Source organism: Molothrus aeneus, chromosome 6 (genome assembly GCF_037042795.1).
Source record: "Molothrus aeneus isolate 106 chromosome 6, BPBGC_Maene_1.0, whole genome shotgun sequence".
In the NCBI taxonomy this organism is placed as follows: domain Eukaryota; kingdom Metazoa; phylum Chordata; class Aves; order Passeriformes; family Icteridae; genus Molothrus; species Molothrus aeneus.
In genome coordinates this window covers 25,393,656-25,409,116 of record NC_089651.1, presented here as the reverse complement: position 1 = coordinate 25,409,116, position 15,461 = coordinate 25,393,656, and the positions used below count along the sequence as shown (strand labels likewise).

Here is a 15,461-nt window from a genome sequence, read left to right as displayed (position 1 = left end):
AATTGCCTTAACTGAACTTAAGTCTTACACTCACATTAGACACTATTGTGGGCTTGCACTGCCGTCTAGTAAAGGGGTCCATTTGTTGGTTCTTCATGCTGTGACTTTCAGCCTGGAGAAGAAATTGCACATGGTTTTGCAGAGTTTGCTACTTGTTCTCTTTTAAATCCTCCCACAGCCCCCCATCCATGGAATTACTCATCTGCTATATACAATACTGAGATCAGAGAAAAACCAGCAACATTACAGATTAGAAAGATTTTAATGCACCCATTGTCTTGTGCTTCATAGGACAAAAGTGTCCATATTGCATGCAACAACAGAAAATAGGCACACAGCTCTCAGGAGGGTTAATGCTTAAGCATTTGTTAACAAGCTTAACTCTTCCTTAATAAAAATGTAACTACAAAGAACCGAATACCTCCTTCACTCTTCTCTTATTTGAAGTCTCCTTTATGAGGAGACATTTTCTTTCCCATACAACAAGCATTAAGTCACTCTTACAGTGACTAATCTGCTGATAACTGAATTGAGGAAAAGGATAAAGCAATGTGCTTTCAAATCATATCATTTGCCTCTATGAAAGATTTTACAGATTTTAAAAAATTAGTGACTTTGCCATGCAATTATCCCTCTGCATCATTTCACCTCTACTCGTAGAAAAGTATGAATTCAGCACTATTTACCACAAGAGCCTTCTCAGACTCAACGATATTCCACTCTCTATTTCTCTGGTTGATGTAACTGCAGAATGGAAAAAAAGGAGGGTGGGGGAAAGAAAAAGAAAGTGACTGTCATTTATCAGTCCCTACACAGCAAAACAGCTGAAAGCATTCTTGCAGCTTCATCCTGACCATAAATTACTCTTATTGCAATGCAACTGCACCCTGGGGTATATAGAAGACAGTTTACATTTTTGACAGTTTTAACAGCATGACAGATACAAGAAAGTGAAGATAGACAAGGACTAACAGAGCCATTACAATACACATTAACACACTGTACAGGAAAAAAGAAACAAAATCCTGCAGTTAATTTTTAATGCATTAGTTTCTCTTTTTTACATATTGTTTGATACTGTTTAAGAAAGAAAATGCCCAATATCTGCTTCTTACCTGATTGCAGAAATATTTTTTGTTCGCTGACGATCCAGGGCCTCTGCTCTCTCTTCAAGTTCATTAAGCTGATCTTGAATCTGCTTGGCCTTATCTTGGTCCCCCAAATCCTCAGCCATAGCCTTCAACCAAAAAGGAACTAATTAGGAACTACTCTCTACCCAGAATTACTCAGAGAGACAAGAGATATATCCGTAAATCAGTCAGCCAACCCTACTTCAGTCGTGAATGTTCTTCCCTGCATGGTAAAAGTACAACAAAGAGCTACACTTTCCTTACAACTCAGGGCAAAACTGGATTTCTTATTCTGAAGAACTCTGAAAACCCTTACACTAAGGAGGATGTAGGAACACCAGTCCCAGCATGGGGAGGACAGGTCAGTGAGATTACTTAAATTACAAGTTTTATTAAAATTTAACAACCCCATCATCCCCATTTAGCAGATCAGGAAAAGAATTATTTCCACAACTTCCAGTTGCCATTTACTTCGGCGAGCGGGGCGTCACCTGAGGCACGACAACAGCTTATTGCGCCACCTGGTGACAACAAAAAGAAACTGCACTCCCTGTGACGGGAACCTCATCATTTACATGTTCGTGTATAGTAAAATAGCGACCACAGAAAAAAATACAGTTAAACCAAGGAACCAAGAAAGGTACATTAATACGAACTCTTGGGTTTTACTGTATATGAAGCTTTAATGTCTCGAGAAAAACAAACAAATTTTGGCTCTATTTGTGCAGTCCTATCTTCAGAGATACTTAAGACTGCTCCTTTTCTTCACTTCTTGGCTTTGGCTTTTATGCACTGCTAGGTCTACTTGTTCCAGGAAGACTACAGGTAAAAATAGTTCATGGCAAGTAAACCTTTCAGCCACTTCTTTTTTTTCAATAGAAATTACCAGGCATAAAATGACAATTCAGTTAGTCCTGAATAAAAAATGTAAAACATCTTCTGTTTTTCCTATCTTATAATAAGAAGAGGAAATCAACTTCCAAACATTATTACCAAGTACTATAAAAACAAAAACAAACAAAACCAAAACAAACAAAAAAAACCCAAAAAACCCCCCAAAAAAACGAAACAAAAAACCCACCACCACCACCACCAAAAAAACCTAAAAGGACCAAAAAAAAAAAAAAAAAAAAAAAAAAAGAGAAAAAAACTAAGAAAAAATAAGAAGTTTCTGAGGCAGACCAATTTAAGACCTTGTTTAACAGACACAAGAGAAGACAGCTTAAATTGTTGGCAATTGCCCCTAAAAAAAAAGGGGTGCAATAGCTGACTGGATTCTTCTGAGTATTCCAATCCCAGCAATGAACCTTGAGAATCCCCTTCCAGCTACACAGTTAAAGTTGAGCCTACTGCTGACTTCTGCCAATCCAGATGAGCTCCAGTTCTTTGAAATCAAAGACTGCATTAAGCTTGCAGGCATCATCTCATCTCTCACCTTCTCCTTTAATAGCTGAGTTTTCTTCATGGCATAATTTGGAGGTGCTTTTCTGAACCTTTCCTTCTCCTTCACAATCTGTAAGATGCAGAGGAAACAACATGAATATGCAAATATGAAATCTCTATTTCAGTAGTTGGACATTAGAATCAACAGAAGAGTATCACCTAAGAAATTTATTTATTGCCACTGAATTTGATGTATGCTCTGATAGTTCTGTTTTTTAGTTTGTGCCCTTGGTAATGAGTTTCAGCTCCATTCTCCTTACTACCTACAAAAGCCTGATGCTTATCACCTTTGGTCAGTACCAAGCAAGTACAAAACTGCAAAACCTGTGAAAAATGCAACTACCATGATGCTGTCAAGTTTTTCACAACTTGAGAACTAAGTTGCCATACTCAGGAGTTCAGAGATACGCAACACAAGTTCAAGAGGAGATAACAGGGCACAAATGATAAAGAAAAGCAGGAGTGAACACAAGACAACGGCAGGATCACCAAGCTACTCTATCCAGTTATGAAACTTCCTTTGAGCCTTTTACTTCCTTGTAATGCAAATATCATGATCATTTGGCTTTGTAACTGCTACTGCATGAATTCCTGTCACTTTTAAGCACTGACACAGCTTCACTACAATGCACCATTTACCTCTTCAATGTCCTGATCATTAAACTTGTAGTTGAGGGCTTCTTTGATGGACACTTCCTTCTTGTTTATCTCATCTAGTGTGGGTAGCTGCATCCCAGCAGAGAACATCTAAACACAAGACAGAGTTACTTTCTACTTAAAGTATGTTTGGCAGAAGGCTGCTAAGAAGCAACTGAAGTCTAGCCAACTTACTGCTTCCTTCCACTTCATAAATTCACTTTCAGTAAATTCCTGATTTGAGACAAACTCCAAGCGAAACACACGTGAATCATTGCCATGCCTGCAACGATAAAATGCAAAACATCCCCTTGTGATGGTGTAAAGTGGTGACATTGGATCTATAAGTGTAATCTGATTAAACAAGTCCAAAAATAAACAACCACACATCAACATAATCATAACAGCCTGCATGAAATTTTTGGGGTATTTTATAATTTCCACTACGCACAAGGAGGAAAAAAAGCCAAATAAACCCAAACCAAACATTCTAGCATTAAGTAGCGTGACAAGGCTCAGTCTACTTTTCAGTTCTCACCTCCAAATCCCACACAAACCATTATTTGCTATGAAAAGGACACTTACTTACGAACTAAAGAGAATTCCTTTAGTATCTTACCGCAACTGCAGGCCTTTGTTTGTCCGTGTGCCACCAAGCTGGTAAACCTTTGCAGTCTCTACCACACCAGTTATTTCAGCAACCTGTATCACAGAGTATAATATATGAGAAGAAGGATGCAAGAGAGGTTTAGGGTTGTTTTTTCATGTTTCTGGAATGTATCGGGCATATTCAAACCTTTTCATTAGAAATAAAAAACCTTTATCTAGCTAACAATTCTAACCAGATCAAGGAAAGCAAGACACTTCAGTATACGTTATCAGGTACTGAATGAGTTGCTTCATACATAATTTTTGAGTTAATAAATTATACCATCTGAATACCTGATGCAGTTTTTGTATCTTCACAGCTCTGCCTTCCTGCCCAAATAGTGTACACTCTCCTACCTTTCCTATTTCCTTCTCAAATAATGTTGGTTTGGGTTAACATATATTTCAAATGAAATACACTACTGCTGCTCAGATACTAAACACACCCCTTCTGGGGTCTTTTTAAGGCAATTTTAGAGACTATTATTGTATCCTATGATTACAACAATGAAACAGAAAAACAAAACTGTGTTCTCAATGCAGTCTCTTCTGAAGGCACAGGGGTGTACTAGAAGCTTTGTAAAAAAAGAGTCAAGACCACACAATAACTTCAGAATGGTCCTAAAAGTAAGGAATGAATCTTACTCATCCTTACTTGGTCTAAGCAGTCTCAAACTAGAGTCTAAAACTCTAGTTTGCAATACAAATGATAAGACAGCATGAACCAAAACTGGAAGATCAGGCTTTTATAGTGCTCTGTCTCTCTCACTAAATTTATCTCCTCCCCTAGGTGGTCACACAGATTTAATTATTCTTAAACCAGTCTCTTCCACCTCTTTGGCAGCAATTACATTTTCTGGTTATAAGCAATCTTTTTTTATCAGTCAAACAGTCCCTGGTACCTGAGACCTGATAAGCTGCAAATATTTTATTACAGCGCACAACAAAGAATCAAATCCCTCAGCGCTACACCCACCCGATATACAGGTTTGCTGTTGTGATTGCCGATGCCAATGCGGACAAAGCAGCCGGTGACGGTCTTGGCAAAGAAGGGCATGTGACACCAGCGCTCCAGCTTGTGCCGCGACAACCGCACTCGGTTCAGCTCTTCAGGCAGGGACACTGGCTGGGACTTGGGAGGAATTTCTTCTTTCCTGATTTGGGAGAGGTGAGAGAGAATAAAGAAAAAAGTAGAGACATAATTGAAGCCCAAAAAGGGGGTCCTGAGTAAGGTGCAGCATGAGCACCTTACATTATTTAAATTACCAGTAAAAGGAATGATTCATCATGCACTAGTTGACTGTAGATGTGTAAATTTAGCATTCATGAGAAAGGCTTAAGGTGAAATCCTAGACTTATTAAATGCTGCCCCTGCTACCAGAAAGCAGAAAGACACACACCGAGGCAGTTTATAGACAAATGCTTTAAAATAAGCCAGCACATGTATCTGCCCAGAGATCTGCAGCTGCTGAACTGCAGGACTAAACAAATCAGTACACAACAGTGTAATTTGGGCTAAATCTGACAGCAGGGAACTGAAGTTGCAAACCCACCCAAGGTAACAAGTCCCATGAACCATGATATAGTGCCAAGGACTCAAATCTGAGCAATGCCATTTTGCCCAGAGGCAAAAACACTTTAGAGACACTGAACTGCCCCAAACAATCCTCTGAAAAAGCATGTGTCTACCTAAAGTAGATCTCTATTTTTGAACATACTTACAAGTAATCATAGCCTAGTGTTTACTACTTACTCTTCCTCTTCATCAGAGGATGACGATCTGGATGAGCGATCACTTTTCTCACTAGACTTATCATCCTCCTCCTCCTCTTCATCATCAGAGTATACTTCACTAGTTTTTAATGGCTGTTTTTTTGCAAGCAATTCAGCTGGGTGAAGGACAGAGAACAAGGAAAAGCAAGCTATAAATATTTTATGAAATGCTTCCCTATAAGAGCTGAACCTTAATTGCTTTAAAAAAAGTCCAAGAGGCAGACAGGTATTAATTTTACACTAGATACAGGTGGCACATGTTCAAATCCACTAGTAAGCTGTGCACTTCGTTGATTTCTCTCTTTGCATATACATGAAGTATTTAAAATCATTCTAAACCTCAGTTGTACTTAATTTCAGTCTCCCAATTTGACTGCACATAGTAACTCAAGATGGGTGTAACAACTGGATATACAAGAAAAAAACTATTATGATCAGACAACTCATTGCTATTTTACATGGAAAAATAAAAAACCTCATGTTTGGAGAGGATTACAATGAAGTCCAATAGAGTAAAAAATATGGCTGCATCAAAAGTTAGTGGCAAGATGGACAAGATGATGTGCCAGTGAAGAAACAAGCAAATGTAGACAGGGTATCACAAGTACAATAAGCAGGAGTTTGAATGATTCAGAGATTAAAAACCTGAATCCAAGTGACCAATTCAGATACATTAACTAAACCTTACTAAGAACCATTCAGTGGACTGTGATCAAAGTTCTGATGTTAGGCCACTCCAGGGAGGGGCAGGGGTGAGGAATATTCCATCAGTGGTAAATTGCCAAGTATCACCCTAGATGGTCATGCTGGGCAAAGGCCAAGGAAAACACAGACATGGAATTCATTCACTCCAAGGTGTAGGATTGATGCATTAATTTGAAACAGGAAGTAGTGATTTCAGAAAGCTGCAATAATGCCTCAAAAACTGTAGCAAGAGCAACATCCTTTCATACCTGTTCTGTTCTTCCTTTTCTCTCTTTCTGCTTTTAGCTCCTCCATTGCCTGAGATTTCTTGTCTAGCTTTTCATCCCGCTTTGATCTCCGCTCTTTGTTATGTGACATGACCTAAAAACATATGCAGAAAATCCCTCAACATCATTAATCCATAAGTTGAAAAGCATCAAAACAAATACTTGTTTGCATACTTTGAATTTTTTTCAAATAGAAATTACTAGCTTATTCCTTTTTGAAATCAGTTTTTTTCAGTTCATTTTTTATGGAAGCTAGAGAGAGATAGCAATCTGGAGCATATTTCTCTATTCTACCTCATATCAAAATTAATGAACATATTTATAGTTCAACATTTCTGCCACCAAGTCTTAGTCTCAAAATTCCTCCTTTAAGTTACAAAAGGATAGAGAAATAAAACAGAAATAATTCAGCAAATAACATGTAATGAGGAAAAACTGGATGAATAGTCTCATTTGCTGCTTCTGCAAGGCCAAATCAAAGCACTAGTTTTCATTTAGTAGCAAAGGAAAAAGTCATGTTAAAAAATACTTAAAGCAGAAAGAAAGTTGCTTGTAAAATCTGCAAGATGGTCCAAATCTTAAATGTTTAAAGTCTTCTTGTGTTTTCCATTTCTAACAGGTCTATCTCTATAGAGAAAGCAGCCTCTATAATAAGCATAAAAGACAGTAATTTCAGCTAAGTTGAAGTAATTTCTGCAAGGCACCGTAAAAGAACTCTACATAAGATCCTTTTACACATGCATATATGTATTTGCAAGTACACTTTGTGTATTATAAATGGACTATTAAAGCATACACAATGTACATATATGAAGTTGAGGGAGTAGGGAAATGTGATTCATTCCACTCAACATGTGCCTAAGGGAAAACTCATCTCACCCAATTAGATTTTAGGTGTTAAACATCTGTTTCACTAGAAAATAACACAGTGAATCGTCAGCTGAAGATGCCCTCTTCCATTGCACAAAACGACAGGCAACAAAAAGTGTAAACAATCAACTGGTTCTTAGATGGCTGAAGTTAGGCAAGATGAATCTCATCCCACTCTGAGAGCCTACCTGCCCTGGCTCTGTATTAATGGCAGGATCTTCATTATTTGAAACCACAGCTCAGTTACAGAGGCCTAGCCTCAAAAACTAGTGTTGTCCTCTTTTTACTGGAGGTAGGAAAAACTATAGAACTACTTCTGCTCCTCCTGGCATTCAAGCTTTTCCTTGACATCCCTGCCAGAGGAAACTAAGCATCTTTGCCACTGTATGTATGTGCACACAAAATAATTAATATGATAGCTGAGCAGTTTTTGGTCTGCTCTCTCAAACTTTTCAAGAAGAGCATGTATGGAATGTTTCAGACAGAACTACAGAAGTTTGGCTAAAGGAACTGTAAAAGGTTGCTTTCCTTTTCTCATGTGGGAGGGCTATCACAGCAACTGCAGACATAGCTGCAATTTTGTATTTTTCATTAAAGTAGTATTGTGCACCCCTCAACAGGCCAAAGATGTTAACTTCCTTAAATAAACTGGAAAAACTGAAGATAGCTTGAGCATATAAATTAACTAAATTCTGATTTGCTTACTACACTGTTAGACATTAAGGGAAAACATTAGGGGTAGAGAGGCCATATCCTCTCCCCTTTCTCCAAGGAAAAAGGGTTTGTTACAAAGAACAGTTTCATTTCCTACCTGGGATTCCTGGATCTGTGTGAGTTTTTTCTTCTCCTGCTCTTCCTCTTGCTTTTTCTTTTTCTCTTTCTTTTCTTTCTTTTTTGCTGTTTTTAGTTTTTTCTTGATTTCAAATCTAGTAGAAGTTATTGGAACAAAAAGAATGTATGAAAGAATGCTCTTCCTGAGAGAGCAAAGGATTGCTCACATGCTATCACAATTGCTATTAGGCTGCAAGTAACACTTCAACTGCTTGTTCCTTGTCCCTTTTATGTTATCCTGTCCCCTATTCCCACCCCCTTCCTTTCCCAAGAAAACATAGTGAAGAAAAGCTGAGCACACCAAGTGCAGTCCTTCAGAGAGCTAACCTAAAGGGTTGATGAGACCATGTAGAAATTACTATTCCAGAAATATGCCCTTACTCCATCTTCCTCTTTGCCAGTGCAGCAATCATTGCATGCTGCCTCAAACTCTAAAATCATGTGGCTATTTTACATAATTTGAACCTAAACAGCTAAAGATTTTTTTTCTTTAAAGCCACTGTCATGCTAGCTTTTTCATGCTTAAACTTCACCTTTTTACTGGCACTGGTCTGTATAAGAATGATTGCCACGTTTCAAGTCCTCCTTCAGCAGCTGAATTCTCATCAGACTCAGTTTCTGCAGAATAATTTAGGCACTTCCATGTCTACCTTCATGAAATATATCACCCTGATGTCTTATTTTCAGCCACTGAATTCAGAAGAGTAGTAATTTCAATAGAACAGACCCAAGAACAAGATTCCACTGCACCCTGGACTGGTCATTGCTTTAGTGAAGTGTGCATATGGACATACACAAGAAAAAAAATAGCTTCCAAAAACTGAAATTCATGTGTTATCTACATGCACACTACACAGTCGATTCTTCTTCAGTCCTTTACACCTGGATTTTGTAGACAACAAACTGAAGTGTCAGATGAGCTCATTGCCCTTTATGCCTTTAACATGAAGCATGACACACAAGGCACAGGCATTATAGCAGATGCAATGTCTGCTGTAATCCAAATGAACTCACAGCATAATGTGCACACAAAGAGCTTTTAAAAGATTAAATTTATCATAAATGACTACCCCACCACCCCCTTAGTTCTAACTGCCAAGACTTTACACAGACAGCACAAATTCATTTAAGATTAAATCAGTAAGTCAAGCTTTGACTGTTTAGCTTGTTTGTATCAAGTATTCTCCAGCATTCATTCTAGAACAGAGACATTCAGTTACCAGGAAATAGAGAGTAAAATTTGAACAATACGATGTCCTTCTACATGATCTAAATCCAAACTTACAATCATTCTGATCCCTTTGAGGAGAGCAGCAGACCACATAAGATTCTGAATGTGGTGTTAAAATCAAGGCAGGCAGGCAGTGCTCTAGCTATTGCTTGGACAAACACAGTTTGGCAGTTGCTTGTATTGACATGATTTACTCAACAGATGTCAGTCTTCTAGGGAAATTTCTCAGCAAGTGAGAAAAGAGAAGGCACTAAAGAAGAAAGAAACTCGAGAAACCTTGTCCCATACATGCCAAATCCTTTAGATTAAGACACATGGGAAGTAAAATACCTTTACTATATAAAGAAGCTGCCTGGACAGTGTAACAGCTACAGACAAACAATAAAACAACAGTACATAAGGTACTAAAGATTCCATGAAAAGGACATATCCAACACCACTCATTATTTCAGTATCTCTACCTTCTATTAGGACCCAAACCAGTTTCACACCCATATACAGGCAACCCTAACACTGATCATGGTTTTCTGAAAAGTTGCAAAAACTCATGTACACCTTATGCTTTGTTTGCCTTCCCAAAGCATCAACACATGACAGTTAATGCAAAAAAGATGAAGAAAAGCAGGCCTTCTGACTGTCTGGCATCTAACCTATGGGGCAGTAAAATAACTACAAGAGTAGCTGATAGAACCAGGCATATTCAACAGCTGAGAAACTTTTAGATACTGTCTCCTACAAGAATATGCAGAACTCCTGCTGTGTGCTTCTTAACTACTATAAGGACAGTTTAGTTACAAAAAATATACAGTCAAGCTTAACTCACTTAACAGTACTGAGAGCACAGTCAGCATACTCCCTATGCAGCCTTTAAGAATTTGCTACCAAATATCAACAGATATAAAATTCACCTTCTCTTTAGCACTTCTCTCTTCTCTATCCGGTTAAACAGCTCCTGCTCTCTCTCCTTTTCTGTCATTTGTTCCAGTCGAGCTCGGTCTTCTTCATCTCCCATCAGGTCTTCTCCATAGCCATCATGGAATTCCTCATCTTCAGATGAAGAATCTGAATCTGAGCTAGATGAGGAGCTGTTGCTTTCTGAGTCAGAGACCTCTCCTAAATCAAAAATATAAGGTAATGAGATTCAGCTGGGGCAAAGCCCAACCACTTCATTATAGCATATTAGCAAGGCATAACATGAATTAATTCTACACTTGTCTTCCACTATACTAAAAACATACCTATAATGCAATTTAAGGCCAGATCGAAATTATCATAATATATGTATGCTAAAAAAATTCTAAAATGAGTGGCACTACATTTGAATACAAACTGGGTTATAATGAAAAATTCTTAGTAGAACAAACAAATTTAAAAGGCCTTTTAGTAATGTGTTGCAGTCCTACAGTTAGATTTCTATGCCCATATGCTTATGTCCCTGACAAGTTGCTTATACAGCCATGAATTTGTGTGCACACACCTCAAACACCATGATCAACCACCACGGAATTAACCACCTCATTATAGCAACCTAAATGACCAAAATTAGTCATACAAAGACTGCAACACTATAAATTGCTACACCAGGAGATAAAGTTGAAACCAATACCCTCAGGGCTGGCAATGCCCTGTTACTGTAACAAGTCCTCCCAGCTCCAGAGGGGTTTAGGGAACAGCTGACTCCTCTCTAGTATTGGGTAATACCGCCTTTAAACTTGATCCAAGTCCAAACGCTTTGATTGTCTCACCTAATTGACTAAATAACATTGAATTATGAAAGCAGGCCATTAGGATTCCTTCTTTCACTTCCACTCTGGTATTGGTATTTCTGGAAACTTCCAGCTTTGCAAGCTCACACTGTGAAAACCCTTGATTTGTAAGCGCTGGTATATACAGGTGCAGTCACTCCATGCTTTTGTCTGTATCTGCTGTGCTTGATACACTTAAAACTGTAAGCTCCTTCATGTACTTTTTTAACTTCCTTTTTTAGCATCAATGGAAATTGCAAGTAAGCACCTGCAAACCTTCATGGACATGATGAAAACAGAAGATAGGAAGTTTGCCCAGCATTGAAATGTATTCAATATTAATTAAAAAAAATTCTGACAAAGTTAAAAAATTATTTTTCTTCTTCTATGTCAGTATAAATGTGCAAGAATTCCAATTCAGAGCAAATGCATAAAAGATAAGCTCTTATTTGCATCACAAACACTATGTACCTTTCCCTTTGTTATCACAAGAAGTTTGGGATGGGAAAGTACGTCAATGAGAATCAAAAATGCTTCCCACATGGATAGATAGGACATGCTAGAAGGAAGCAAGGAAGCCTCTTGTCCAGGAGAAAGTCAAGCAATGAAATGTCATTCATTCTTCAGATGAAATAGCATTTACCTTGTAGTTGTAATGGAGTGCTCACAGCAATGCTACACTGAATTACTTTAAGCCACAGTAAATGTAAAAGTTACCCTGACTGTAAGTTACACAACTAAAAATCTTTGAAGATGGTCTTCAATATCACCATGCAACATTTCTCTCCAGGGTGCACAACAGGTAAGTTCACTTGGAATCACTCTAAATAAATGCACAGGTATTATCTTACCCTCTTCAGGTGCCGAGCTCTCGGCCGAGCTGTCTTTATCCGAGCTGCCAGAAGAGGCAGCTTTGTTCATCTGTCTCTTCATGGCTCCTTTCTTCTCTGCCTTACCCGCTTTTCCCTTTTTCTTGTTTTTAGAACCTCCAACAGTCCACTGCAAGGAAAGAAGCAAGAAAGGGATTGTGAGATACAAACGCCACTCTCTTCTCCCTTCTCCAGAACACTGGAGTAAAACCAGCTGAGAAATAGTCCAACACCTGACAGCAAAAAAACCATACAAGTGTAAAGAAGAGAAAAAAAAGAGAAGCCAATAGGAAACTTATCACATAAATGAGAGCCTTTTTTGGGAGAGGTTTTCGGGAGTAGAGTGTTGTGCGGTTGGTTGAAGCTTTTTCTTTGAAAAAAAAAAACAGTTTTAACAGTTGGTAAATGACTGCTTTTAAAAGATAATGAAGACTTCAAAGTTGGCAATATCTGCCAAGCGAGGAGGTATTGAAAATATTTTCCTAAGAAAATAATTTTAAAAAATGTGTCCAATGTGTTTGTAAAGATTAGCTTTAGTTTACTATTGAACAGAAGCAACTGATGTTTTTCCAGAACTAGTTTAACCAGGAGCAGATTTTACATTCATGAAGGACACCAATTATATGTGACAGCCTCTTCAAAATCTCAGTTTTACCAAAATTACACAATGTCTGTATTTCTATGCAACAAGCCAACAGTCCACTTATAGATGCAGGTGGTGGCACTACCCCCTATGTACACAAAGTGGAATCAAATCAGAATCAAAGAAGTCAGGAAAAAAAAAAAAGAAAAAAATACAGTATCAAGTCCTAATTTTAATTTTCTTTTAATGTCATATTTTCAGTTAACTTGGACCATAGTTTCCAAGTACAAGACTTACACCACCACCAGACAGATAGCCATTTTAATTCCCAAAGTCCCAGAAGAACTAGGGTTTACCTTACAGTGTGATTTCTTAATAGAATTTTTACATTGTTTCAACTACCTGGGTAAAGATAGAGGGAATAGAAGCAATAAAGATTGCCCATATATTACTTAAAGGCATTACAATATTTTGCACTCCACCACCTCTTTCTAAAAATTCTCCAGGCATGAGACCCTCAGGCTTTTTACATTATATATATATATACATATATATATATATATATATATATATATAAATAAATATTTATATACACACACAGATCCTCTAAATACCTGCGTATTATTCTCATCTTTCATGCACATCACCATCTGGTTGAACACAGAGTCTTAAAAAACTAGTCATAATGCAAGTGAGCAAATACTACTGTGCATAAGTGAGGTCTTGCACTAAAAACTACTCTAAGTGGAAAAAAAAAACACCTTAGATTTGACCTCAGATACATAAAAACTTCAGGCTTCTTACCCAATCACTCTATCCTGGGGGATGAATCAAGACTATCTCTGCAGACAGTCATCATTCCATCAAATTTGATAAATTGTTCTGTCTGATAAGACACCATCCTCAGAGATCCCTGGTGTTCAATTACTCTAGATGAAACTCAAGCAGGTAATTATAAGCTACTACCTAATCTAACAATACCGAACAAATACCTTTAGAATTTGCCAGGTTTTGATTACTCTCACACCCAACCTTGTACTTTCCATGTAACCAAATGCTTCATCATGTACTTTAGGCACCATCAGAGTATTCAAAAGTCTCTCTCAAGGCCAAAGCTGGTTTTGTTCTTTTTCCTAAGGTAAAAGTACAGTGATGAGCCTTGCAATTCATACCCTATGCAGGTACCCCAGAGTCTGCTATGGTCCGTAGGACAGGTGAGAAAAAACTGCACAGAAAGCTTCTAACTTTATACCAGCCTGAGCTGGAAGTTTTTACTGGCTTCAGCATTAAAGTTTTACTTGTTCAGTGTTACAATATTGCTGTCTAATATTATTTCTGGTTACTATGCTCATATAAATCAGTAAAGAACAAGCTGGCACTCTGTCTAAATCTACTCAAATCTCAGCATTAAGGAATCATCTCCCAGGTGAAGAGAAAAGTGCATTTTTGCTATTTGCTCAAACACCCACCTACCGCTGACTTACCAGAGAGGACACAACAGCAGGAAAAGTGAAACTCAGTGTTTAGCAGTGATGAAGAGGTGCCTCCCTCCCAGAGCTCTGCCACTTCTTTTCAGTGTTCTAATGCTGAATTATACCTCATGTCAGCATGCTGCACAGCAAGGAAGCAGCACACAGAAAGCCACAGTAGAGCAGCACAGTTATATCAAGACCTTGAGAGGTCATGCTGAGATTAAAGAAGCTAAGATCAGATAAAAACCAGCAGGGCCTCAGTGAATAAAATGTTTGATAGCTGTACATACATGTGTTACATATCACTGTTTTCAGCTTTTAACTCACTAGTAGAATTGTGGATAAAACCTGTGACCAGGAAGATAGGACTGAAAAGAAACCTATGTGACAAACACTTGGAAAAACAAAACAAAACAAAAAAACAGCAACCAAAACAAAACCCACAAAGAAACACCAAACAAAAAAATCCCACCTAAACAACAAAAATCCCAAACACACAAACAATGACCAAAAAAAAAAAAAAACCCAAAGCAAAACAAAAACAAAAAACCCCACAAACAAAAAAACACGCCATCAAAATGAAAAAATGAAAAACCACCCAAACAAACCAACACGGGACAAGATAATTAAAATTCTGCTCTCTCATCTAGGAAAATGTGCTTTGGTTTCTATTTCACCCTGGAGATAACACTTCATCTCATTTTTGTTCATTCAAGTGACCTCTATGTCCATCTTCCAATTTCAGTGCTGTCACAAAGCCAAATTCTTAGCCAACTCAGTTGCTTCTGGGCTTATTCAGTTACCTCAATCCCTCATGAATGCCTGGTTATTCCCAGAACAACTACAAGACAAGACAAGAGTTAGGACAAATCTTGGACCACTCAAAACCAGGACAAGCACAAGACTCCTAGGCTCACAAAGTGCATTTGGACACTACTGCACTTGCTGTTTGGACACTCAATGATCTATCTGCTCTGCTCAGAGAGCATGGCCAATATGAATTTCTTCTTGCAACAGAGGAGGACACAACAGCTTAGCTGGTCTAGGAAGGAGAGGGAAGGAAATATTGGAAAGCCAAAGTCTTGAGTCCCTTCCTCATTCTCCAGCACACCAGCAGAAATCAAAAATACAACATGTTCACAATGCAACATCAAGTAAAAATGCACACAGTTATAGTCAGAAACATTTCTTTGCTCTTTTTCCCTTAACTCCAAACAACAGTCACTTTCCAAAATGTGTCCTTTACTGCAGTTTCTCCA

At 38.0% G+C, this 15,461-nt stretch overlaps 1 protein-coding gene across 1 annotated transcript in view; it reads right to left on the bottom strand.

The window, feature by feature from the left end:
- The window catches only part of RTF1 (RTF1 homolog, Paf1/RNA polymerase II complex component), a 28,485-nt gene that overhangs the window by 5,064 nt on the left and 7,960 nt on the right, over positions 1-15,461 (bottom strand). Inside the window, 13 exon segments of the mRNA XM_066551910.1 lie at positions 35-112; positions 687-744; positions 1,116-1,237; positions 2,566-2,643; positions 3,213-3,320; positions 3,405-3,492; positions 3,829-3,911; positions 4,834-5,011; positions 5,611-5,746; positions 6,584-6,695; positions 8,283-8,397; positions 10,442-10,646; positions 12,130-12,277. Of these exon segments, the coding sequence (XP_066408007.1) occupies positions 35-112; positions 687-744; positions 1,116-1,237; positions 2,566-2,643; positions 3,213-3,320; positions 3,405-3,492; positions 3,829-3,911; positions 4,834-5,011; positions 5,611-5,746; positions 6,584-6,695; positions 8,283-8,397; positions 10,442-10,646; positions 12,130-12,277 (1,509 nt within the window).